Source organism: Oryx dammah, unplaced genomic scaffold (genome assembly GCF_014754425.2).
Source record: "Oryx dammah isolate SB20612 unplaced genomic scaffold, SCBI_Odam_1.1 HiC_scaffold_13, whole genome shotgun sequence".
Lineage (NCBI taxonomy): Eukaryota > Metazoa > Chordata > Mammalia > Artiodactyla > Bovidae > Oryx > Oryx dammah.
In genome coordinates, this window is record NW_024070197.1 from 17905274 (window position 1) to 17930154 (window position 24881).

At 38.5% G+C, this 24881-nt stretch overlaps 2 protein-coding genes, 1 long non-coding RNA gene and 1 pseudogene across 3 annotated transcripts in view; 2 read left to right on the forward strand and 2 right to left on the reverse strand.

Annotated features, from left to right (window-relative positions):
- Positions 1 to 24881, reverse strand: part of LOC120872609 (zinc finger protein 383-like) — a 261148-nt gene that overhangs the window by 48872 nt on the left and 187395 nt on the right. The gene's annotated exons all lie outside the window — the stretch shown is intronic.
- On the forward strand, positions 540 to 19441 carry LOC120872501 (zinc finger protein 585A-like). The gene is made up of 6 exons (XM_040252909.1): positions 540 to 848; positions 2283 to 2338; positions 3390 to 3584; positions 11392 to 11518; positions 15203 to 15295; positions 16546 to 19441. The coding sequence occupies exons 3-6, from the start codon at positions 3507 to 3509 to the stop codon at positions 18882 to 18884; spliced, it is 2637 nt and encodes an 878-aa protein (XP_040108843.1). The 5' UTR covers positions 540 to 848; positions 2283 to 2338; positions 3390 to 3506; the 3' UTR covers positions 18885 to 19441.
- On the forward strand, positions 4062 to 8941 carry LOC120872583 (annotated as a pseudogene).
- The window catches only part of LOC120872623, a 39154-nt gene continuing 32396 nt past the window's right edge, over positions 18124 to 24881 (reverse strand). The window contains exon 3 of the long non-coding RNA XR_005723293.1: positions 18124 to 18182. This is a non-coding gene — a long non-coding RNA (uncharacterized LOC120872623). The remainder of the gene's footprint in view (positions 18183 to 24881) is intronic.

Below are 24881 nucleotides of genomic sequence, written 5' to 3' on the forward strand. Positions count from 1 at the left end.
CAATCCCAGGGACTGCAGCCCAGTAGGCTCCTCTGTCCATGGAATTCTCCAGGCAGGAACACTGCAGTGGGTTGCCATTCCCTTATCCAGGGGATCTTCCCTACCCAGGAATCGAACTCAGGTCTCCTAGATTGCAGGCAGATTCTTTACCGTCTGAGCCACCAGAGAGCTAAGGACTATATTCTAACTTCTAACCCTGTTTGCCCCAGTGCTTTCTCGCATTAAAGGCTGTACCACCCTTCCTCAGCGGATTGCCCATTCTAACATTTCTCTGTCACGTCGTTTCATCCAGGGGTGGACTCCCATTCTGACCTCTCCACACTCCCTGAGTGCTTGTCCCGGCACAGTCCCTTGCTGTTGTTTAGTCGCTAAGTCGTGACCCACTCTTCGACCGCATGGACTGTATCCCGCCAGATTCCTTTTCTATGAGATTCTCCAGGCAAGAATACTGGAGGGGTAGTAACCCTTGCCTCACTCTAAAAACCCACCGAGGCCTAGTTCTCCGGTGTACGGAATGGACACACTTCCAAGATGGCCGCCCGCTCGCAGAAGCGCCATTGGGAGCAGCCATGTTCTCTACCCAACAGCGCCCCCCGCCTCGCCGGGAAACTGCACAAAGTCTTTCTAACGTCCCTTCGCCTTGTTGAACGCGACTGTCAAAGTAATTCGGAGCATGCGCAATGCCAAGCGTCCGTAAGGGGCAGTGCTAGAGGTCTGACTGGAAGCGGAAGTGCCTGCGGAGGTGTTTTGTTGTTTTTTTTTTGCTGCTAGTGTGGGGAGCTTTTTCACACTTTATTTCCGAGAGGTCTCTGGTGATTTTGGTTGGTCTTGATTAGGAATTCTGTGAGGTCAGTGATGGAAGGCTTGTCCGTGGAGTTAGTGATGATGGTTTTCGGCTTCAGTGGTGGGGGGTCGTGTCTGTGGCGTCCCTTGATTGGTATCAAAGAGTTCAGTGATGGGGTTCTGGGCAACAATGAGTATCTTTAAGAAGAGTGACTGGGATCTTTGGGCCCAGTGATGGAAGTCTGTGGTCAGTGGTAGGGCTTGGGGCGTCAGCATGGGGTCTGTCATGAGCTTGTTTTCTAAACATTCACAAGCATTTTCCTTTGCTCACATCTCAGCGTTTGGGTTTTTGTCTTTTTTTTTTTTTTTTCCAATTTTTTTCTTTTACCCGTGAATTATTCAGAAGGGCATTCTTATTTCAAATAATGCCTCTGGGTGAGGCTCGAGGGTAAAAATTGCTTATGGCCCAGTTCAGGGTCAGTTTTCATAAATGCCACACATCTTTTACGAAAAACAATGTGTGTTCTTTAATAATTACATTGTTTAATAGCGAATGTATTTCCATATTGTTTTCTCTGCTTAATTAATTACCGAGACAGGTAAACTCACATTGGAAAGGTTATTTGTCCTCTTGCCCTTCTTTCTGCCAGTTTCTGGTGTGTATATTTGAAACTATTATTAGGAACAGTTATTTGTATTTTTAGTAGTAGTTGAACCTAAATAACTCAAAAGATACTATAGCCACTTAAGCACCCACCACTAATTTATAAAAGAGCTCATTTTCCAAAATGCTTTCCAGCATTTTAAAAAAAGCTTTTACAGTTCTGAGGGTAAAATTATATCTAATTGTTCTAATGCAGTCGGCCATCTAAATTTCCTTTTCTGTTTGTGTGTCCTTTGTCACTTTTTAAAAAATCTATTTGATTGCAAATTTTGGTTTTTTTTTTTTTTTTTACCATTAGGGATAACCTGTCATCACATATTGAAAAATTATATATATATATATCTTCATTTTTATTTTTAAGGTGTATCTTTATAATCAGAAATATTTGTTTTTTCTTTTATAGTTTCTGGGTTTTCTCTCATTTTTAAGTTAGATCTCATTTATAAGTTAGATATTTATAAGTAAGATCCCTCCTACTCCACCAGAATGTTATACAAATATATTCTCCTAAAGTTTATTTTAATATTCTTTGAGGTTTTAAAAATGTATATACTTAAAAGTATTTATTCCTGTTGGAAATCAATCTAAAGTATAGTGTGTGATGGGGATCTAGTTTGTTTTGTTCCAGGTGGATGGCCAGTTACATCAACACTGCTTATGCAATGAATGTCTTGTGTACATTTAGTTGAATGTCACATACATAAATCATTAAGTAATACATACATAAATCATTGTCTGGTCTGTTGTTTTCCTTGCTTTGATTATATTGTTTTTATATTGTTTTAATATCTAATAGTGATGGTAATTGCTGATATTTATTGCATGCTTCTTCCAGGGAAGTATTGAGTACTTTACAAGCACCATCTCATTTAATTTTCATAATTCTATGAGGTAGGCATTTTCATTCTTATTTTTGAAACTAAAGCTAAAATAACTTCATTGTCTCATAGCCAAAAAATAGCTGAGTTGCAATTCACATCTTTAATACTGTTTCTCTGTATCTCATGTTTTTCCCCATATTTTACCATGAATAACTTATCACAGGATTTGTTAAACTTTCTGTCCTTCACAGAGTGCGTGTATGTTCAGTTGCATCTGACTCTGTGACCCCACAGACTGTAGCCCACCAGGCTCCTCTATCCATGGGATTTCCCAGGCAAGAATACTGGAATGGGTTGCCATTTCCTCCTCCAGGGAATTCTCCCGACGCGGGGATTGAACCTGTGTCTCCTGCATTGGCAGGCGGATTCTTTACCACTGAGCCAACTGGGAAGCCTGTACTCCACAGTGCTAGTTCTCAAAATGTGGTTCCTGAAACAGCATTATTAGCATCACCTGGGTACTAGTTAGAAATGGAGATTTTGGGGCCCTGCTATGATCTGAATATTTGTTCTTCCCAAATTCATATGTTAAAATCCAGACACCCAAAATTATGATGTTAGAAGATGGGACCTTTGGGGAATGATTAGGTCATAAAAGTAGAACCCTGGTGAATGGGATTAGTGCCCATACAAAAGAGACACCACAGAGCTCCCTAGTCCCTCCCACCATGTGAAAACACAGCTAGAAGGTGCTGACTTTAAACCAGGAAGAGTGACTTCATGAAAACATGTTTGTGCTGGCACCTTGATCTTGGACGTCTCAGCTTCCAGAACTGTGAGCAGTAACTTTCTGTTGTTTATAAGCTACCGAGTCTGTGGTATTTTGTTAGAACAACCTGAATAGTCTGAGTTGGGCCCTATCCTAGACTTGCTGAATTGGAAACTGTTAGAATGTGCAGATTTTTAACTGAATTAATATTTTAACAGACCCTCCAGGTGATTCAAATGCACACTCAAGTTTGAGAACCACTGTTCTGTGGTGTCTGGCTCAGGAAACTACACCTTGGAGTTCCTTGGAAATGTTGATTTGATGACTGACCATGTGAACATTATCTTTCCAGAAGCCTCTGGACTAGATCTTCCTCCAGATTTCACCTCACCACTCTTCAGCGGCTCTGCTTGAGTTTATATGTGCACCAAACTTTAGTTTGCTTAGAGAATAAAGGTTGAGACCCAACATGACCATGCCAGCCAATCAGACCTCTCCCCAGAAATCCCTGAGCCTGGCTCCAGAGGAACGTGGTGGCTCATGTGAGGTGAGGAGGAGGAATCCCAGTGGGTGGAAATTCATTCTGGGAGTAGTTTGATCTTTACAACAAAGTTTTGGATAAAGATGATACCTAAAGTTATTCCCAACCTTGTTTTTGATATTTGTTTCATTTTATTTACTATGTAACCTTGATGTCCCAACCAGTCAATGATAGTAAAAGAATTGAAAATTATAGAGTCAGAAGTCAAATGTATTAACTATTCACAGCAAAACAATGCTTAAAAATAATCTGGAAAAGTTTAAGTGAAAGTTAGTCACACAGTCGGGTCTGACTCTCTTGATCCCAAGGACTGTTGCCCATCCGGCTCCTCTGTCCGTGGAATTCTCCGGGCAAGAGTGGAGTGGGATGCCATTTTCTTCTCCAGGGAAAAATAATCTAGAGAAATAATTTTATCTCAAAGAAATAAAATGTAAATTGCAGATGAAATGGGTGTATTTCTAGGAATATATTAACTTTCCCATCAAACCTTTAATTACCATTTACTATATTTTCCCTTGTAGGTATTATGACTTTTATTTTAAAAATTCTACTTTTAATGAGATTGAGATTGGCCAATGCCAGTTTTTCACAGAATGTTTTTATTGCTTTCAGAGAAAACTTCATTTCTGTGTTACTTTTTCTTTCTTTACTGAGATCTGCCATTTTTTTTAACAATTAAATAACAATTTCTTAACTTGTTTTTCCAGAATTTATCCCTTGGACTCTTATATCCCTATTTACTTAATTAAGTTGTTGCTTGTTTTAGTGAATTCCTTGAATTCATGGTGATTGTGTTTGTGTGGCAGCTTATTTCTAGCATGTTCCTTTAAATCTCCTTTTTCTTTTATTCTTTTTGCTTATAGTGTCTTTGTACATTAGATTTTTATTGTTATCTTTAAGTAAGGAGGTTTTTTTTCCCTGGACAGATTGTTTATAAGAAGCTCATTTGCTGTGGAGTCAAAGCCACGGATATGACATCTTCTTGATTCCTTATTTAATTATTGATGGCATAGGGTTCAGGGACCAGGACTTTAGTGTGAAATAGGTTGTGAATGTGCAAGTGTATGAAAGAGAAAGATTAGAGCATATATAGTCTTTTCAAGTATATAGGGGACATTTTCAAAGAAATGATAATGTTTTAAGCCTCCTAAACAGAATAAACACATCGCATAGAGGCAAACTAGAATCTTTGAAGACAGATAAATGAAGAAATAAAAAAGATAGCTTTTAAACATCATAATTTTAGACATTAAAAACCAAGAGCATCTTTAAAAATTTTTTTTGTATTATTTATTTTTGACTGTGCTAGGTCTTCATTGGTGCCAGCAGGCTTTCTCTAGTTATTGTGATATGTGGCCTTATTGTGGTGGCTTCTCTTGTTGCAGAGCACAGACCCTAGAGCACACAGGCTTCAGTAGTTGTGGTGCACAAGCTTAGTTGCCCCATGGAATGAAAAGCCCTAAGTATCTTTAATACTTTCTCTGTCCTTTCCTCCCTACATGCTTATTCCCTCCTCTGAATTCAGTGACCTGCTTTAGTACAACTGAATCGTCATCTCCATACTAGCTCTGTATCCATCTGCCTAGTGTCCCTCCTTGTATATGTTTTATCACCTAAACCTCAATATGTACAAAATTTATTAATTCTTGTCTTCTTCCCCCATCCTCCACCTCTAGTCCTTAAATTCAACTGTGACCTTAGAATCTGTAGCAACACAAAACTGATAACTGAGAGTTACTTGAGTCCCATTATCTTATCTTCACATTTGGGATCAATTTTACCTCCTTAATAATTAATATCAGTCTGTTCTATAGCCTTACTACAGCCTTACTTTAGGTAAGTAAGAAATTTTTATTCTCCCACCTGAATTATGCGGTGGTTTTCATGACATATTTTCCAGTTTTGCTCATTTCAGAATGTTCTCTTATGAGAATAATCTTTCTTCAATATAGTTTTTCAACTTTTATTTGTTTTGGAATAATTATAGATTCAAAGAACATTGCAGAATATAATACAGAGAATTCTTTCATAAATTCCTGTTTATTGTGGTACATGGTTATTTTTATTCATTGCTCGATCCAGTCTGCCAGTATTTTATTTAGGATGTTTGCATCTAAATTCATAAAAGAGATACTGGTCTGTAGTTTTCTTTTTGATACTGTCTTTGTCCTGTTTTGGTATCAGGGTAATAATACTGACTTCATAAAATTAGTTGGGCTTAATTAGAAGAGCTTCCCCCTCCTTTACTTTCTGAATGGGATTATGTAAAAATGAGACTAACGCTTCTTTAAAAATTTAGTAGAACTCTCTAGTAAAACTATCTGGGCCTGGAGATTTTTTTCAGGAGATTTTAAATTATGATTTTAATAGAATGGTTGTAGGATTATCAGTTTATCTATGCCATAATGTAAGTTTTGGTAGTTTGTGGTTTTTGAGGAATTGGTCCATTTCTTCTAAATTGCTGACTCTTACCAGCATAGAATTTTTGTATTCCCTTATTTTTCTTTTAATGGCTGCCAGATCTGTAATCATAGTCCTATTTCATTCCTGACATTGGTGATTTGTATCTTTTTAATCCTTGATTACTAGGTCAGTTAGCAAGATTTAGCAATTTTATTTATTTATTTCCCCAAATAATACATTGTGTGTTATTGATTTTTCTCTAGTTAAAAAAAAAATTTGTTTTCCAATTTCATTGATGTTTACTTTCTATTATTTTTCTTTTTTCTGCTTGCTTTGGGTTTATTTTGCTTTTCTTTTTCTACTTTCCTGAGGTAGGAATTTAGATTATTGACTTGAGAACTTTCCCCTGTTTCTTCTTTTTTTTTAAAATTGATGTAATTGACATATCACACATTAGTTTTAGGTATACAACATTATTCAGTCTTTGTATATATTGTGAAATGGTCACCACAATAAATCTAGTTTTCATCACATGTAGTTACAGATGTTTTTCTTGTGTTGAGAACCTTTAAGATATTTATTAATTTTCACAAGGCAGTTAATTTCTAATTTTTGAGGAACTTCCATAGTATTTTCCATAGTGGTTGTACCAGTTTACATTCTTCCAGTAATGCACAAGGATTCCCTTTTCTCCACATCTTTGCCAACACTTGTTATTTCTTGTGGTATTTTTTGTTTTTGTTTTGTGTGGTGGGTTTTTTTGATAATAGCCATTCTAACATGTGTAAGGTGGTATCTTATTGTGAATTTAACTTGTATTTCCCTGATTGTTAGTGATATTGAGCATGTTTTCATATATCTGTTGGAAGTCTGTATATTTTCTTTGGAAAAATGCCTTATTCAGATCCCCTGCCCATTTTTTATTTGGAGTTTGTTTCCCCTTTTCTATAAATTTCCCTTTCAACATCTCACAGATTTTGATATGTTACATATTTACCAGCCAATAAACATAAAAGTTTTGATTTAGTTAGTAATCAAATAACTGTAAAGATAATAATGCATTACGATTTTTGCCCAGCATGACAAAGATTTTAAAAGGACAGCACTTAATGGTAATGAGAGATAAGATGAGTTGATACGTAGTATTTTTCATTTTCTTTCAGTTCTGTGTATTTTCTAAATTTCTTTTGAGGATTTCTCTTTGACTTGTAGTTTATTTAGCAGTGTGTTGATTGATTTCAAGATATTTTGTGACTTTTCAGTTTTTGTTATTATTTTCTAACATACTTCCTTTGGAGATTTTTCTGTTGTCTTTCTGTTACTGATTTTTAATTGGCTTCTATTATTTTCAGAGAACACCTTTGCATTATTTCAGTTCTTTCCAGTTTATTGAGATTTGTTTCACACCCTAGGATATGGTCTGTCTTGGTCATTGTTCTGTGGGTTCTTGAAAAGAATGTGTGTTTTTCTTTGGTTGGAGTATCCTATAAATATTGATTAGATGGTGTTTACTTTTCTATAGCATAGATAATACCCTCTCTGTTATTTCTGCAATTTGCTGAGTGTGGGATGTTCAAGTTCCTATAATCCCTTTTTTAAGTGTTTATGACTCCAGGTGGAAATAAGTCATTCCTTCAATTATGCATTTCCAGACTAGAATTTTTAAATTTAAATGATCATGTTTTTTTTAAAAAAAAAAAAAAACTATTATGAAAAAAAAATGTAAACATATCCAAGAGTAAAGAGAATAGTATAAGGAACCCTTGTATCTATTATACTGATCACTCAGCTTTAGTAGTCATCAATACTCTGTCATTTTTATATTAAGTAAAGTCACACTCCTTCCCAACTGCCAGATTATTTTAAAGTAAATTCCAAAAACCATTTTATCTGTGAATACTTTGATGTATATCTCTTAAGATATGAGAATTCTTTTTTCCTTTTTATTTAATGTAACCATAAAGCCATTATCACACCTATAACATAGTGATAGTAATTTCTAGATATCATTGAATATACAGTTTTTATTTGAATTTCTCTTAAGATCCCCTGGATGAGGAAATGGTAACCCACTCCAGTATTCTTGCCTGGAAAATCCCATGGACAGAGGAGCATGGTGGGCTACAGTCCATCGGGTTGCAAAGAGTCATACACAACTGAATATGCACAAAGACATACATACAAACATGCCATAAGTATCTTTTTAATGTTGGTTTGCTTTAATTAAGAGCCAAACAAGGTCCATAAGTTGCACTTGGTTAGTATGGCTCTGAAGTCTTTTTTTTTGGAGGGGGGAGTTGGGGAGCACAGCACAAGGCTTGTGGGATCCTAGATCCCAACCAGGGACTGAACCTGGGATCTTGTCAGTGAAAGCTCCAGCTTCCAACCATTGAACCACCAGGGACTTCTCTTAGTCTCTTTTAATAAAGAAAAGGTTCCCCTCTTCCCTTCTGTGGCCATCACTGAAACGCCAGCAGCCAAAATGAAGTTCAGTCCCTTTGTGACTTCTGACCTAAGCAAGAATCGAAAAAGGCATTTCAATGCACCTTCCCACATTCGCAGGAAAATTATGTCTTCTCCTCTTTCTAAAAAGCTAAGACAGAAGTACATCATTCGATCCATGCCCATCCGAAAGGATGATGAAGTTCAGTTGTATGAGGGCACTACAAAGGGCAGCAAATTGGCAAAGTAGTTCAGGTTTACAGGAAGAAATACGTCATCTACATTGAATGAGTGCAGCAGGAGAAGGCTAATGGCACAACTGTCCATATGGGCATTCACCCCAGCAAGGTGGTTATCACCGGACTAACACTGGACAAAGACCGCAAAAAGATCCTCAAAGGTAAAGCCAAATCTCTCCAAGTAGGAAAGCAAAAGGGCAAATATAAGGAAGAAACAATTGAGAAGATGCAGGAATAAAGTCATCTTGTCTACAGCTTTCATTAAAAACTGTTAAAAAACAAAAAAAAAGATTCCCCTCCATATTTTTTCTTTTGTGATGTATTTTTTGAAAAAAAACAGATCATTTGCTACCTTCTGGATTTAGCTTATGTTTTAGTCTTGATATTGTTGAACATTTTTCTCTACACTTCACATTGTTGTTGTTTAGTCACTAAGTTGTGTCTGACTCTCTGTGACCCCATGGATTTTAGCCTGTCAGTTTCCTCTGTCCATGGGATTTCCCTGGCAAGAATACTGGAGTGGGTTGCCGTTTTCTTCTCCCAGCCCAGGAAGTGAACCCCCGTCTCCTGCATTGCAGGCGGATTCTTTGCCCCTGAGGCACCAAGGCCTTACTTATGAATAATTTGTTGGATCTAGAGACTTAATGCGGAGAAGGTGATAGCACCCCACTCCAGTACTCTTGCCTGGAAAATCCCATGGACAGAGGAGCCTGGTAGGCTGCAGTCCATGGGACACGACTGAGCGACTTCCCTTTCACTTTTCACTTTCATGCATTGGAGAAGGAAATGGCAACCCACTCCAGTGTTCTTGCCTGGAGAATCCCAGGGACGGGGGAGCCTGGTGGGCTGCCGTCTATGGGATCACACAGAGTCGGACACGACTGAAGTGACTTAGCCGAGAGCAGAGGCTTAATGAGTTTCAGGTTGTATTTTTCTTTATATATCATATCAGGAGGCACATAATTCCTGGTTATCTCTTTTTATGATGTTAAAATGGTTGTTGGTTCATTGCAGATGTTCTTAGCTCATTCATTCATTTTAAACTTCTCAGCCTTTCACATGAAACAGTTGAGCAACCTATAGTGATTATTGTCTATTATTTCATTATGAATTATGAAATGATGTTATTCTGATTCTATCCTAACTTCTTCATTAATCAGCCAGAAAGCATTTTATAAGAAACTGTTCCTCATCATTTATTTGGTTATTCTGCAATGCAAAAAAATTTTAATATAAATCTAATTAGCTTAATTACCTTTACTTAAAAGTGGAAAATTCATACTTCTTATATGAGCAAACTGTTTTTCCCATAACCACCTTCCTGGCATGTCATGCAGACTTCTCTTCATTTACATAGAGCTATTTACTGTTATCCAAACTCATCGTGTATTTTCCTATATCCACACCTTTGGTTTTGTCTTTTCTGGGAAATGACCTCCCTCACCCCCTCATTCTGTATTATACTTCTCATATTCTAACTTAAATTCCTCAATTAATGTAAATTTACAAACCCCATGTAGAATGTATTTTTCCTTTTGGGGGACCCCAGTGTTTTCTACATGGAGATTCACTTTTTAACCCTTTAGTGAATTTGTGACTTCCTTTTTTAAAAATCATAGGTCTTGTTTATTTTCTAAGTCTTTTAAGTTGCTAGAAGATTAGAAACATAAGTAATTTATTTTTGTGGTTCCAGGACTAGCATAATGGGTTGGCCTAAATTAATCAGAAATTATATTTTAGGTTATTCATCCAGTTGCTAGAAAACTACAAGAGAGCCTATTTCAATCTTAAGTTTTGAAAAGTGAGTAATTGACTGATCATAGTATAGAACAACAGAGAAGGCAATGGCACCCCACTCCAGTACTCTTGCCTGGAAAATCCCATAGACAGAGGAGCCTGGTGGGCTGCAGTCCATGAGGTCGCTAAGAGTTGGGCACGACTGAGTGACTTTACTTTCACTTTTCACTTTCATGCATTGGAGAAGGAAATGGCAACCCATTCCAGTATTCTTGCCTGGAGAATCCCAGGGACAGGGGAGCCTAGTGGGCTGGCATCTATGGGGTCTCACAGAGTCGGACACGACTGAAGCGACTTAGCAGCAGTAGCAGCAGCAGCAGTATAGAACAATAGCAGAAATTCTTTACTGGACTTCTTTCTTCCATAAAATATTATGTAGAACTAGATATTTAATATACACTGTATAGACTGAAGTGACTAGCACACACACATGCACACACTGTATGAAATATTTTTTAGATGTTCCTGGATTACACAAGTATATGCATTTGTCAAAACTTCAAATGGTACTGAGGGTCTGTACATTTCATTGTATGTAAGACTTATCTTAAAAATGATAAAAACATGTTATACTCTACTTAATGATTTTCATTTTTGAAGTATTTAGAAGGAAGTATACTGGCACCTGTAGTTTTTGAAATGCACAGAAAAGTAAGATGGATTGATGGATGGGTAAATATGTGGTAAAAGCAAGTAGGGTAACATGTTAGTGATAGATTATTAGTGGTTATAGATTATAGGTTTTCCCTATGTAATTCTTTTAAATCTTCTGTATAAAATTTCATAATAAATTTTTAAGGAAATGAGGGGGGTGAGGTTTTTAAAAAAAAGGTAAACTAATAACTACAAAACTCAAGTTCTATATTCCTAAATAAAGTGTCTCCATCCTCCAAAGCTAACTTTTCATGCTGAACAGGAATGTGCCCTTACAGGTATCAGTGTCCTTCAGGGACGTGGCTGTAGATTTCAGCAGAGAGGAGTGGCAGCAATTGGACCTTGATCAGAAAAACCTGTACCGGGATGTGATGCTGGAGACCTGTAGCCACTTGCTCTCAATAGGTAAGCACAGTCACCTGGGTGTCTGAGGGAAGCCCCCACTGAGAGTGTTCTTATTCTCAGGTGCTGAATGCTATGAGACATCTGACTTATATGATGGTTTTGCCCTTATTTGTCCAGAATTCTTTCTCCCTTTTGGGCACTGTGAATATTATAGTTGACTCTTGAACAACACAGGGGTTGGGGCGCAGACCCCCTGCACAGTTGAAAATTTACATATAACTTTTCACTTCCCAAACACTTAACTACTAATAGCCTACTGGTGACTGGAAGACTTACCAGTAACATGTGAAAGCGTTAGTCCCTCAGTTGTGTCCAACTCTCTGTGATCCCATGGACTGCAGCCCGCCAGACTCCTCAGTCCATGGAATTCTCCAGACAAGAATACTGGAGTGGGTAGCCATTCCCTTCTCCAGGGGATCTTCTGGGGTTGAACCTGGGTCTCCTGCATTACAGGTAGATTCTTTACAGTCTGAGCCACCTGAGAATCCCTACCTATTAGGCTTATGTTACCTATTTTATTTATGTTATTCATTTTCTTATATGTTTTATTTTTTTATGTTATTTACCTGTTTTATTTATGTTACCAATAACATAAATAGTCAATGTATATTTTGTATATTGTATGTATTATATATTGTATTCTTATAATAAAGTAAGCTAGAGAAAACAATTACAAAAGAGGCACACTTACAGTAATGCGGTTCTTGGAAAGCAAAGTTATAAAACAGTAAGAAAACTAAGACCTTATTAACTTTATGTTAAATATCACTCACCTTATGCCTATGTAAGAATAGTCTGTCATCCTCAGTACAGGTCTTATGCATGACGTTCTACATGATGAATACTTAGGTGATAAATACAATGATGATGATGAAACTAAAACTCCTCATATAGTTCTTATCAGTAGATTTTCACAGGAAGACACAGGTATATACAACAGATAAGTTTATTAACTGTATAGCACGATGAGTATTTACTGCTTTTTAGGTGGAAGTAGATCATCATAAAAGTCTTCATCTTCATCATCTTCACATTAAGTGGGATGAGGAGGAGGAAGAAAAGAAATTGGTTTTGCTGTCTCAGAGGTGGCAGAGGCAACAGAAGTGGGGGAGGTAGAAGAGTTGAGGCCGGAGAAGCAGGCACACTCAGTGTAATTTTATGCAAATACATCATAATTTCTGTCTTAACTTTTTTGCTTTTTCATTTCTCTAAAAATGCTTCTATATCATACCAATCCTTCTTCCACCATTTGCTTTAGTTTTAGTGCTCATATCATAGAATGGTCCATGTGGTAAAAGAAGGTAGAAACAGTCTTAAGCAAGTGGGACCCATCTGTTAGACTGTCTCATGTCAGTTTGTTCTCTGGCACTGCTTATTTTATATCTGTTTCCTACCATCTGGCACTGATTCAGAAGCCCTCATATTTACCAAGCCTGTGGTGTGATGTCTGTTAGCTCTTAAATTTCTCTAAGATCCATATCTTCAAATCCTTTACACTTTCACCTCCAACTTTTTTGCCTCATTCACAATGTCTTTCTTGATTTCCCTGATTGGTTCTGCCGTAAATCCTGTGAAGTTACGCACAACATCTGGACACAGTTTCTCTGGCAGGAGTTTATGGTTCAGGCTTGATGAATTTTATAGCTTTTTCTATAACAAGAATGGCATCTTCAGTGGTATAATCCTTCCAGCCTTTCATGATGTTCTGTCAAGGTTCTCTTCCATAGCATTGACATTCCTTTCCATGGACTATCATGTGTAATAAGCTTTAATGATCCTTGTGACCCCCCTGATCTAGGGGCTACATTAGAGATGTATGTTTGGGGACCAGACCACTTTATCACCTTTGGTATTGAACTCGTGGGGTTCTGGGTGGCCAGTGGCATTGTCCAATATCAACAGAACTTTAAAAGGCAGTCTCTTACTGGCTGGATACATCCTGACTTAAGGGACAAGCATCAGTGGAACCAATCCAGAAGTTTCTTGCTGTTCAGGCCTTCTTGTTTTATAGCCAAAAGACTGGTGGCTCTTGATGATTTTCTTAAAGGCATCTAGGAACTCATGTGTTCCGTTTTGGTCAGCAGAAGCTGCTTGTCCTGTTACCTTTTTTAAAAGCCAAACCTCTTTCTAAATTTATCAAACCATCCTTTACTGGGATTATATCCTCTCTCTTTAGGCCCTTCATGTTCCTTTTGCTTTATTATATAATTACTTTGCTTTTTCTCAAATAGTATTAGAGTTTCTAGATATACTTCTCTTATAGCAGTTCTGAACCCACATAAAAACTACATTTTAAAAAAGTTTATTTTTGTCTGTGTTGGGTCTTCATTGCTGTGCAGGCTTTTCTCTAGTTGCGGTGAGCTGGGGCTACTCTAGTTGCAGTGTGCAGACTTCTCATTGTGGTGGCTTCTCTTGTTGCAGAGGGCATCAGTAGTTGCAGCACATGGGTTCAGTAGTTGTGGCTCCCAGGCTCTAGAGCACAGGCTCAATAGTTTTTGTGGCACACAGGCTTAGTTGCTTCACAGCATGTGGGATCTTCCAGGATCAGCAACTGAACCTGTGTCTCTTGCACTGGCCAGCAAATTCTTTACTATTGAGCCACTTCCCTATGCAGGGAAGCCCCAAACTCCACTTTTAATACAAGATAAAAAAGTATTTCTTAAAAAGTGCAAGGTTTTTGTATCTTCTGGTTTAGCTACAGCAATGCTTTATGAATTTCTTTTTCTCTTTTTAGAATGGTCCTCATACTGGGTTTATCTTGAAATGGCTGGCAACCACAGCTTTAGCTTGGAAAATATTTTCAATAAAATCCATGTGAGTGGACCCATGCAGTTCAAAGCTCTGTTGTTCAAGGATTAACTGTACTTTGTTCTCTAACTAAACATGGTTAGTTTCCTGAAAAACAAAGCCTCATTGAACAATAAGACTTTACTGATTGGGCTCAGAAACACAATTCAGTTCAGTTCAGTCGCTCAGTTGTGTCCAACTCTTTGCGACCCCATGGACTGAAACACAATGAGCTGGACCTTAATCAAGCAATTCAACTTTTTCTTATAATGGCACTTAGTGTGGGTTCCATGATATTATTCAAGGTTTATGGTACTGAGTGAACATGAAAAAGTACATGACAACCCAGGGAGATTAGTTTTTAGTGCTATGTGCAATTTATTGGAGAGAGGGATTGCTCATGAAGTGATGATTAGGGTGTTTTAAGTGGTTATTCACAGCACTTAAACTTACTGAAATAGCAATAGGAGGTAGCTACAAAATTATTACAGTAGTACAGTATGTACTACAGTTTATGCAGTTATAATTTATTATTGCATCTTTACGTTTGTCTACATTTCTGTGCTCTGTGAATGGTGCCATGTACAGTTATAAGTTTTTGTGTGCATAAATTTTGATAAATTTTAACTTTTTAGAATAGATTTGTTTATACTTTATGGTGGGCTTCCCTGGTGGCTTAGACGGTAAAGAATCTGCCTGCAATCAAGAGACCCCGGTTTGATCCCTGGGTCGGGAAGATCTCCTGGAGAAGGAAATGGCAACTTACTCCAGTATTATTGTCTGGAAAATCCCATGGACAGAGGAGTCTGGTGGGCTACAGTCCATGAGGTCGTAAAGGGTCAGACATGACAGCACAGGCAGAAGCAAGCAAGACCTTTTATCATTTCTCATGAACAGGATATCAAGTTCCTGAAATCGAGGTTTTCATGTTGGAACAAGGAAAGGAGCCATGGGCATTGCAAGGTGAGGGCCCATATCAGAGCTGTCCAGGTGAGTGAGAGTGACCCAGACTGATGGGACACAGGGAAGTAAATCTCAGCCATCTTGAGAAAGGCTAGCATCTTTGAGTTGCTATTAGTATGATTCTTCTGGAAGGTTCTGATCTTTTTCTTTTTTTTGAGAGCCCTTGACATTGGCCTCTCAAATAATTAAATGCCTTCTACATAAATGCCTTTGCCAATTCTAACTATCTTCTTCCTTGGCTTTTTGGGCTCTGGATCACATGCCAATCTGCCTCATTAAATATTTTCTTTTTTTCTTGGTTATGCTCACGTTCTCTAACACTCTTTTCTTTCTGCTTTCTCCATTGTTTGAGATTCACTCTTTCTGTATTCAGCTGTTTGTGGATTTGCTTTCTTTAAAACTTACTATGTGTCACACACTCCCATTCCTGCTAGTCCTCTCTCATTTCTTATTGTGAGATGGTTCTAAACTTTATCTCCAGTCATGCTCTCTTCCTATTTTCTCCATAGTCACTGACTTAAGATTTCTCACTTTCCCATTCCCTATGCCTTTCATCCAACTGATTACTTAGGGCTCACTGTCACTTAACTGTTAGGAGTACCTTTCTGACTTTTCCTTCCAAAATTACTTGAGACTTCATAGTGACTGGGGAGTCTCTGCCTGGCTGATATTTTTTGAAATTGCTTTATTTCTGTACTTCGCAAGATGAGGTTTGAGTTTGATCATGTCTTCATTCAGGATGCACTATCATCATCAGTATGAGTAAGGATTCTCTATAATTTTTTTTTTATTCCTTTTTTCTTCTTTCCCCCATATTCATCTCACTTCCCATCATAGGCAATTGTTTCTCATGATAGAAAGATATTTTTCAGTTCATATATGGTCTTTTAAAGTTTAAAATGACTTGAGGTATGTATTATTAATTTATATAAATGTTATTGTGCTGTATATCTTGTTCTTTGCCCTTTTTTCACTTCTGCACATAGTGAATTGAGTTCATAAAGTTTATTCTCTAAATAAACTGAATTCTATCCCACAGTGTTTCCTATCACCCCTGTCACCAAGTCTACTAAGTCATTGATTCACCCTCATCACTCTTTTCAGTGTGTTCAACTTGGATAAACCATATGAGCCTCTCATCTTGCCTTTGCTAGCTGTTCTTTGAGCTAAAATCATTCTCCTTTGAGAAGGAGACTTTGGGTTTCAAACCTCAGAAACTTTCTATATTGAGAGGGAAGGTGATGCTACAAATGACGTTTTGTTGTATTTTATTGTAGAAGAATTGTGGGAGATTGGTGACCAGATAGAGAGCTATCATCAGAGAGAAAACAGATCTTTAAGAAATGTGGCTTTCGTCAAGAAAGTATTGACTATACAGAGGGATTATGCATATAAGGGCATAAGAAAAATAATTCGTGTGAGCCAAAACATTCCTTCCCCAAAGAGACCTCATCATCAATGTGACTTATTTGGAAGTGCTTTAAGCTGTAATTTAGATTTATGCAATCATAATAGAAACAGTGGATCAAAGAACATTAATAAGATTACTGAATATGGTAAAATTTCTTCCTATACTAAACAAGAGTGTACTCCAACAGGAGAGAAATTACAGGACCATAATCAAAGTGGAAAAATTCTCAGCTATGAACAAGTACCCTCTCAACATCAGAAAATTCATACTGGGGTGAAATCTTACAAATGTGCTGAATTTGGAAATATTTTCACTCAGAATTCACAACTTAAAGTACATCTGAAAGTTCATACAGGAGAAAAACTCTATGTATGTATTGACTGTGGGAAAGCTTTTGTACAGAAGCCAGAATTCATCACACATCAGGGAACTCATACTCGAGAGAAGCCCTATAAGTGCAGTGAATGTGGGAAAGCCTTTTTCCAAGTATCTTCTCTTTTCAGGCATCAGAGACTTCATACTGGAGAAAAACTCTACGAATGCAGTGAATGTGGGAAAGGCTTCTCTTATAACTCAGATCTTAGTATACATCAGAAAATTCATACTGGAGAGAGACACCATGAGTGCAGTGACTGTGGGAAAGCATTCACGCAGAAGTCCACGCTCAAGATGCATCAGAAAATTCATACAGGTGAGAGATCCTATATATGTATTGAATGTGGACAAGCCTTCATCCAGAAGACCCACTTGATGGCACACCGAAGAATTCACACTGGAGAAAAACCGTATAAATGCAGTAGTTGTGGGAAGTCCTTCATTTCCAAGTCACAGCTGCAGGTACATCAACGAACTCACACAAGAATGAAACTGTCTATGTGCAGCGAATATGGAAAGGTTTTCAACAATAATTCCAACCTCAATACACATAAGAAGGTTCAAATTAGAGAGAAATCTTCCATATGTACTGAATGTGGTAAGGCATTTACCTACAGGTCAGAGTTGATTATACATCAGAGGATTCACACCGGAGAAAAACCTTATGAATGTGGTGATTGTGGAAAAGCATTCACTCAGAAATCTGCACTCACAGTGCATCAGAGAATTCATACAGGAGAAAAATCATATATATGCATGAAATGCGGTCTAGCCTTCATCCAGAAGGCACACTTGATAGCCCATCAAATAATTCATACAGGAGAGAAACCTTATAAATGTGGTCACTGTGGGAAATCCTTTACTTCCAAGTCACAACTCCACGTGCATAAACGAATTCACACAGGAGAAAAACCCTATACGTGCACTAAATGTGGGAAGGCATTCACTAACAGATCAAATCTCATTACACATCAGAAAACTCATACAGGAGAGAAATCCTATATATGTCCTAAATGTGGCAAGGCCTTCACTCAAAGATCAGATTTGATTACACATCAGAGAATTCATACTGGGGAGAAACCTTATGAATGCAGTACCTGTGGAAAAGCCTTCACTCAGAAGTCACACCTCAATATACACCAGAAAATTCACACTGGAGAGAGGCAGTATGAATGCCATGAATGTGGGAAAGCCTTCAACCAGAAGTCAATACTCATTGTGCATCAGAAAATTCATACAGGAGAGAAACCCTACGTGTGCACTGAGTGTGGAAGAGCCTTCATCCGGAAGTCAAACTTTATTACTCATCAGAGAATTCATACTGGGGAGAAACCTTATGAATGCAGTGATTGTGGGAAATCCTTCACCTCCAAATCTCAGCTCCTGGTGCATCAACCAATTCACACAGGAGAAAAACCATATGTGTGTGTTGTATGTGGGAAAGCTTTTAGTGGCAGGTCAAATCTCAGTAAACACCAGAAAACTCATACTGGAGAGAAGCCCTACATCTGTTCTGAATGTGGAAAGACCTTCAGACAAAAGTCAGAACTGATTATACACCATAGGGTTCATACTGGAGAGAAACCTTATGAATGCAGTGACTGTGGTAAATCATTTACTAAGAAATCACAGCTCCAGGTGCATCAGCGCATTCATACAGGAGAGAAGCCTTATGTGTGCGCAGAGTGTGGAAAGGCCTTCACTGACAGGTCAAATTTGAATAAACACCAGACAACACACACTGGAGACAAACCCTATAAGTGTGTTGTCTGTGGGAAAGGCTTCGTTCAGAAGTCAGTGCTCAATGTGCATCAGAGTATTCACACTTGAGAGAAACAGTCTGAGAGAAACCTCAGATCAGATCTGATTTTATATTATGGAATTTGTGCAGCAGAAAATATGCATATTATCTTAAATAGAAATGTTCCATCATAATGTCACATATTAGTATACAGAAGAGGACCTCTGAAAGGGCCCTAAAAGAGAGGGCCCCTTTCCACATTGTCACCAGCCTCAGTAAACCCTGAGGCATTTATACTGAGAAAGAACTTTGTCAACTTGATACATTAGTGGAGTTTTTCTCATGAAAACTATAATGGAACACTGTTACCAAATTCTGCACTGGAAACATGTGAAGTCATGTTAATGATAACCCTGTTTACTGTGGAATAAGTAACATGCCAGTAAGCTGAATGGTAGAACAACATAATATATATGATAATGATAAGCCCTGAGTTCTGTGAGGTGTTTGTTGCAGAACACATTGTCTAACAGAATTTTGGGTGACATTCTTCTGCTGAATCTAACATGGTCTTGTCTATCCAATTCCCTGTTGCATATTTTTATCAAGAAAGTGATGCCACAATAAATGAGAAATTATTTTTGTATACAGTTGACTGGCCCATTATCCTCTAGCACCCCTCGTTAGCTATCAGTAGATGTCTTCAACTCCCATACAGCACATTGTCTTCTGACTGCTATAATTGCATTATGACTGCCCATTCATGCTAAATACTGTGTCTGCTGACTACCCTTATCTCCCAGATTTATTGACCCTTAATTACCCCTCAGCATAATGTCCTGTGAGTTCCCATTACCTTCAGAAAAGCTGAAATAAGAATGTTCAGGTCATCTCAGTCAACTCTTCACCTCAGTCTCCCGTTTGCTGTCATAGTTCTTCCAGCTCATTTGCCTTCCTTAATGACTTGCCTTGTATAATGACAGTAATAAATCACTAACTCATAAAAACAAACCTCAACATTACCTTCACTGTCTTCTTTCTATCCATCTTCATTCCATACACTCCACAAGGACCTTCTCCCCCATGTCCCTCAAACACATCAAATTAGGTCCTGCCTCAGGGCCTTTGCATTTATAGTGCCCTCTTCAAAGAGCACAGTTCCTCATATCTGTGTGCTTTATTCCTTCATGTCTTTCATCCAGCAGCATCTCTTTGCAGAGGCCTTCCCTTCCCTACCTATCTGACTTAAAATTCCATCCCTCTCCTCTTCCTCCTTTATCATTCTCCATAACACTTATTACCACAGTACCCTGTATATTTCACTTGTTTGTCTATGGTTTGCATTCTAGAATTTTTTTTTCCCATTTTGTTCACCATAGTGAACTTAGACCCATGCCTAACATACAGCAGTCCTTCCATGAATGTACATTAATGCACTGTTGACCCTGCTCTTCTCACGATTTCCCTTTGGTGCTTTCTATGTGTGTGCTGTGCTCAGTCACTCAGTCATGTCCAATTCTTTGTGACCCCATGGACTATAGCCCACCATGTTCCTCTGTCCATGAGATTTTTTTCTGGCAAGAATACTGGAAGGGGTTGCCATTTCCCTCTCCAGGGGATCTTCCCAACCCAGAGACTGAACTCCCATCTCTTGTGTCTCCTGCATTAGCAGGCAGGTTCTTTACCACTGAGCTACCTGGGAAGCCCAGTGCTTTCTATATTGCAGCATAAGATACTCTGATGAGGAGAACCAACTTACCTAATACACAGCAGGCTTTTTCACCCTCAGTCCTTCCTTCCTGTCCCAAAAGTTGTAACATCATTGTAAACCTTTTGGTCTGATGCCTACCCATTTAAGCAAAAGAGACTGAGGCACAGGAAATCAGTCCCACATAGATACTTGATGTTTCAAGATTCCCTTCAATGATTCCAAAATACCTCAGTCAGCTCCAAAGTGATCACAAAGAGCATGCTCATTCTGCCCACGCATTCACAACCCTGCCCTACCCCAACTGCACCTTGACAGGGCCTTCCCTACCTCATAAGCTGATGTACACACCTGCTTATCATGCCCTGACAGGTCTGTCCAAAGCTGCTAATTTGGAGAGACCAAGAGCAGAGAGAGGGGTTGCCTTTCCTTGGAAGTCAGGTGGGCAGCCTAAGACTGGGGCAGCAGTGGCCTCACAAATGCATGCAGAGGATCTGATTGAATGATCAGCTGTTGGGTGGCCAAACTGGAACCAGCAGAATGGTTCTTTCAGGTCAGTCCATTGACAACACTGAGAGTGAGCAATAGGTGGTACAGAATTGTTCTCACCATTGTGAATAGCAGCATGGGGATTGAGAATGGGGACAGAACCTGGTTGAGGGAGCAGGATTAAGGATTCTCATATAATCTCCAATAATCAAATTGGGCAGTGATTAGTGGCATGTCCCATTACCTTAATGATGATGTCTAATCCATCATTAGCTCTTCTTTATCTCACTGCTTCACAGTAACTGATGAACCCACTATCTTAGAACAATATCTGGTGACCCACTACCCCCTTTTACTGCATCCAGTATTGCTTCTGGGGCTTCACTAAATGTTTTGTGACCCAGCATTATCCCCCAACTGGGGACAGTGTTTGCTAACTCCTCAGGAGATGTCTGGAGATCTCACCATTATCCCTTTCTTAATTCACAATGTCTGGACACCCTCCATTATCCTCCTTTCACCTTATTCCATCACTGTGTCACCTCTTACTAATGCCAGGAAATAATGTCTGGAGAGCTTCTTCATTACATCTCCCAGTTAACCTCCAGCATAATGTATATTACTTTGCCCCATTTGTGAAACAGTCTGGTAACCTCCATACTCCTGATTTACTCCCATTTTCACCTAAATCATGACTGATGACTGCTTACAACAATCCTCGGAGTAGGAAACCATAGTATACCCTACCAAATCCAACTTTTAATATTACCTCCTGATTCTTTGACACCTCTATCTGGATGGCTTTTGTTTCCCTCCATTAATTGTCTCTTATAGTGATAGTGACAGTCTTCCATTACCCCCACACAGCAGTGTTTGTAACCATCCCCAACACAGTATGTGGTGATGCCCCCAATACTCTGAACATTGGTGTGTTCTGTTCATCTGCTTCCCTATCCCAGGTAAGGGCAATGACTGATAAGACATCATAGACTTCACATTAGCCATCTCTGTAGGACCCCCATTAACAACCCGTACAAAGTCTCGATGACCATTACCCACTAATACAGTATCTGTGACTCTTCCATTAAATCCTGGTAATACCTATTTCCCCATTTGTCCCCCAATAACGTAGTGTCTACTGGCTCCTCGTTGCTCACATCGCTTCATCGGGCCACTTAGTGTGGCTGCTGCAAGTCCCCCAGCATTGCTTGTCCAAGTCCCCACTGTTTGCATGGACAGGAACCCAGTGGGGATGGAGAAGGGATAAGGAGAGGGTTCTAGCCTCATACACACTGTCCAGGGAATTGTTGGCCTGGAGTAGGCTGGGGAGGTCTGGGGACCCCAGGAGATCATATGCTGAGATACTGACTTACTACATGAGGACTGATGCAAGCAATATAGCTAAAGCTGTCAACATGGATTAAAATCCTGATGCCCAGTAACCTCCCCTGAGCCTTGATTGCTTCACCTGTAAAATAGATTTATGAAAGATGAAGGGATTTAATATGGTTCACATGAGGGGAGCAGAGCTAGTAGAGACCAATAAGAGTGTCCCGGTTGTTAATAATATTACCAGTTATAAATTGACACAAGACCAACCTCTGAATGGCTGTACCCAAACCTCACAGAGGGAAATGTATGTTATTTTATAAATTACTTTCAACTATTTCTCTTTTATATTTACTGTAACATAGTATCATAGTGCTGCTGTGCTATGCTTAGTTGCTCAGTCCTGTCTGGCTCTTTGTGACCCCGTAGACTATAGCCCAGCAGGCTCCTCTGTCCATGGGAATTCTCCAGGAAAGAAGACTGGGTTGCCATGCCCTCCTCCAGGGGATCTTCCTAACCCAGGGATTGAACCCAGGTCTCCTGCATTTCAGAAGATTCTTTACTGTCTGAACCACCAGAGAAGCCCAAGAATACTAGAGAGGGTAGCCTATCCCTTTTCCGGGAGATTTTCCCAGCCCAGGAATCGAACTGGGGTCTCCTGCAATGCAGGTGGATTCTTTACCAGCTGAGCTACTAGGGAAGCCCAGTGTTATAGTACTGAGGTATTTTTAAAAGTTAGATTTATTGAGGTATCATTTACACACAGTAATAATCACCTTTAAAAGTGTACAGTTCTGAGAGTTTTTGACAAATGCAGCATACAATCAAGGAGTCAGTACTACAATCAAGAAAACAGATTGTTCACTACCCTAAATTCCTTCCTATCTCTTTAAAAAATTATGAGTATTTCTTTCTTAAATGTTCTTTTTTTAAGTGGAGTTTAATTGCTTTACAATGTTGTGTTAGTTCCTGCTGTAAAACAACCTGCATCAGCTGTATGTATACATATATCCCCTCCCTCTCATCACCTCATCACACCCCTCTAGATCATCACAGAGCACCAGGCTGAGCTCCCTGTGCTATACAGCAGGTTCCCGCTAGCTATTTTACACATGGTAGAAAGGTCCTATCCCTTTTTGATAAATCTATCTACTCCCAACCCCTTGATATTGCTTATCTGTTTCCTGTTTCTATAGTTTTGCCTTTTTCACATGTCATGAATGTGTGTGTATCCATATAAATATGCAAGTATGTATCTCCTTTTGAGTCTGACTTCTTTCATTTAAAATATCTGAGATTCATCCATATGGTTGTATAAGTTACAAATGAAAGTATGGTGATGAAAAGACACTGGACATAGTCATCAGGAAAATGCAAATAAAAACCATAATGACATACCATTACATGCTTGTTAGAATGTCAGTCAATAAATAACATAGTACCAAAAGTTGGCAAGAATGTAGAGCAGTAGACCCTTTCATGTATTTCTGTGGGAATGATACAGAGTAGTATATCCACTGTGGACAGAAGTTTCACAAGTTCTTACAAAGATAACTATATACTTATCCTATGACCTAGCAATCCCACTTCTAGGTTTTTACCATAGAGAAATGAGAAATTATGTATGTACTTGAATGTTCATAGGAACTGTATTCATAATCACCAAAAGATTGGAAACAGCCTAAATGTCCATCAATGGGTGAATAACTAAATACAGTATAGTATATCTATACAGTGGAATACTACTCAGACATAAAAAAGCTGAGTTATGACACAAGCTCCAACATGGATGAATCTCAGAAGTATTAATGTTTTACTGTATGATAAATTATGTTTGATAAAAGATTTGGCACACTTGGGGCTGGTATGCGGGGATGACCCAGAGAGATGTTGTGGGGGGTGGGGTGGGAGGGGGGTTCAGGTTTGGGAATGCATGTACAAAGAAAAAAAAAAAGATATATCCTGAATAAACCTTACTATCAGTAAGTCTGTAAAAAAAAAAAAAGATTATTTATTAAAAATTAGATGATAAATATATATAATTAGATTTGTACATTAGTTATAATTTTATATTGCATATCATATACTATAACATTGTATATAATGTAGTACACTGCAATATCTATTGTATATTCCTATTACAATAAAAATATTTTATATGATATATAATATGTACTATATGATTATATATTAGAATATGTAAATTTTTCTGTTTTGCAAGCCGGGCTTTTTTGGAAGCCAGGCTTCCCTGGTGGCTCAGACGGTAAAGCGTCTGTCTGCAGTGCAGGACATCCAGGTTCGATCCCTGGTTTGGGAAGATCTCCTGGAGAAAGAAATGGCAGCCCACTCCAGTATTCTTGCCTGGAAAATCCCATGAACGGCAGAGCCTGGTAGGCTACCGTCCATGGGGTCGCAAAGAGTCGGACACAACTGAGCGACTTCATTTTCACTTTCACTTTCTATTTTGCATATTTTTTCACATACAGTTTTGGTTATTTGTATTTTTACAAGTTTACATTTAATGTTTATAGTGTAAAGTTATAACTATAATAGGGGACAT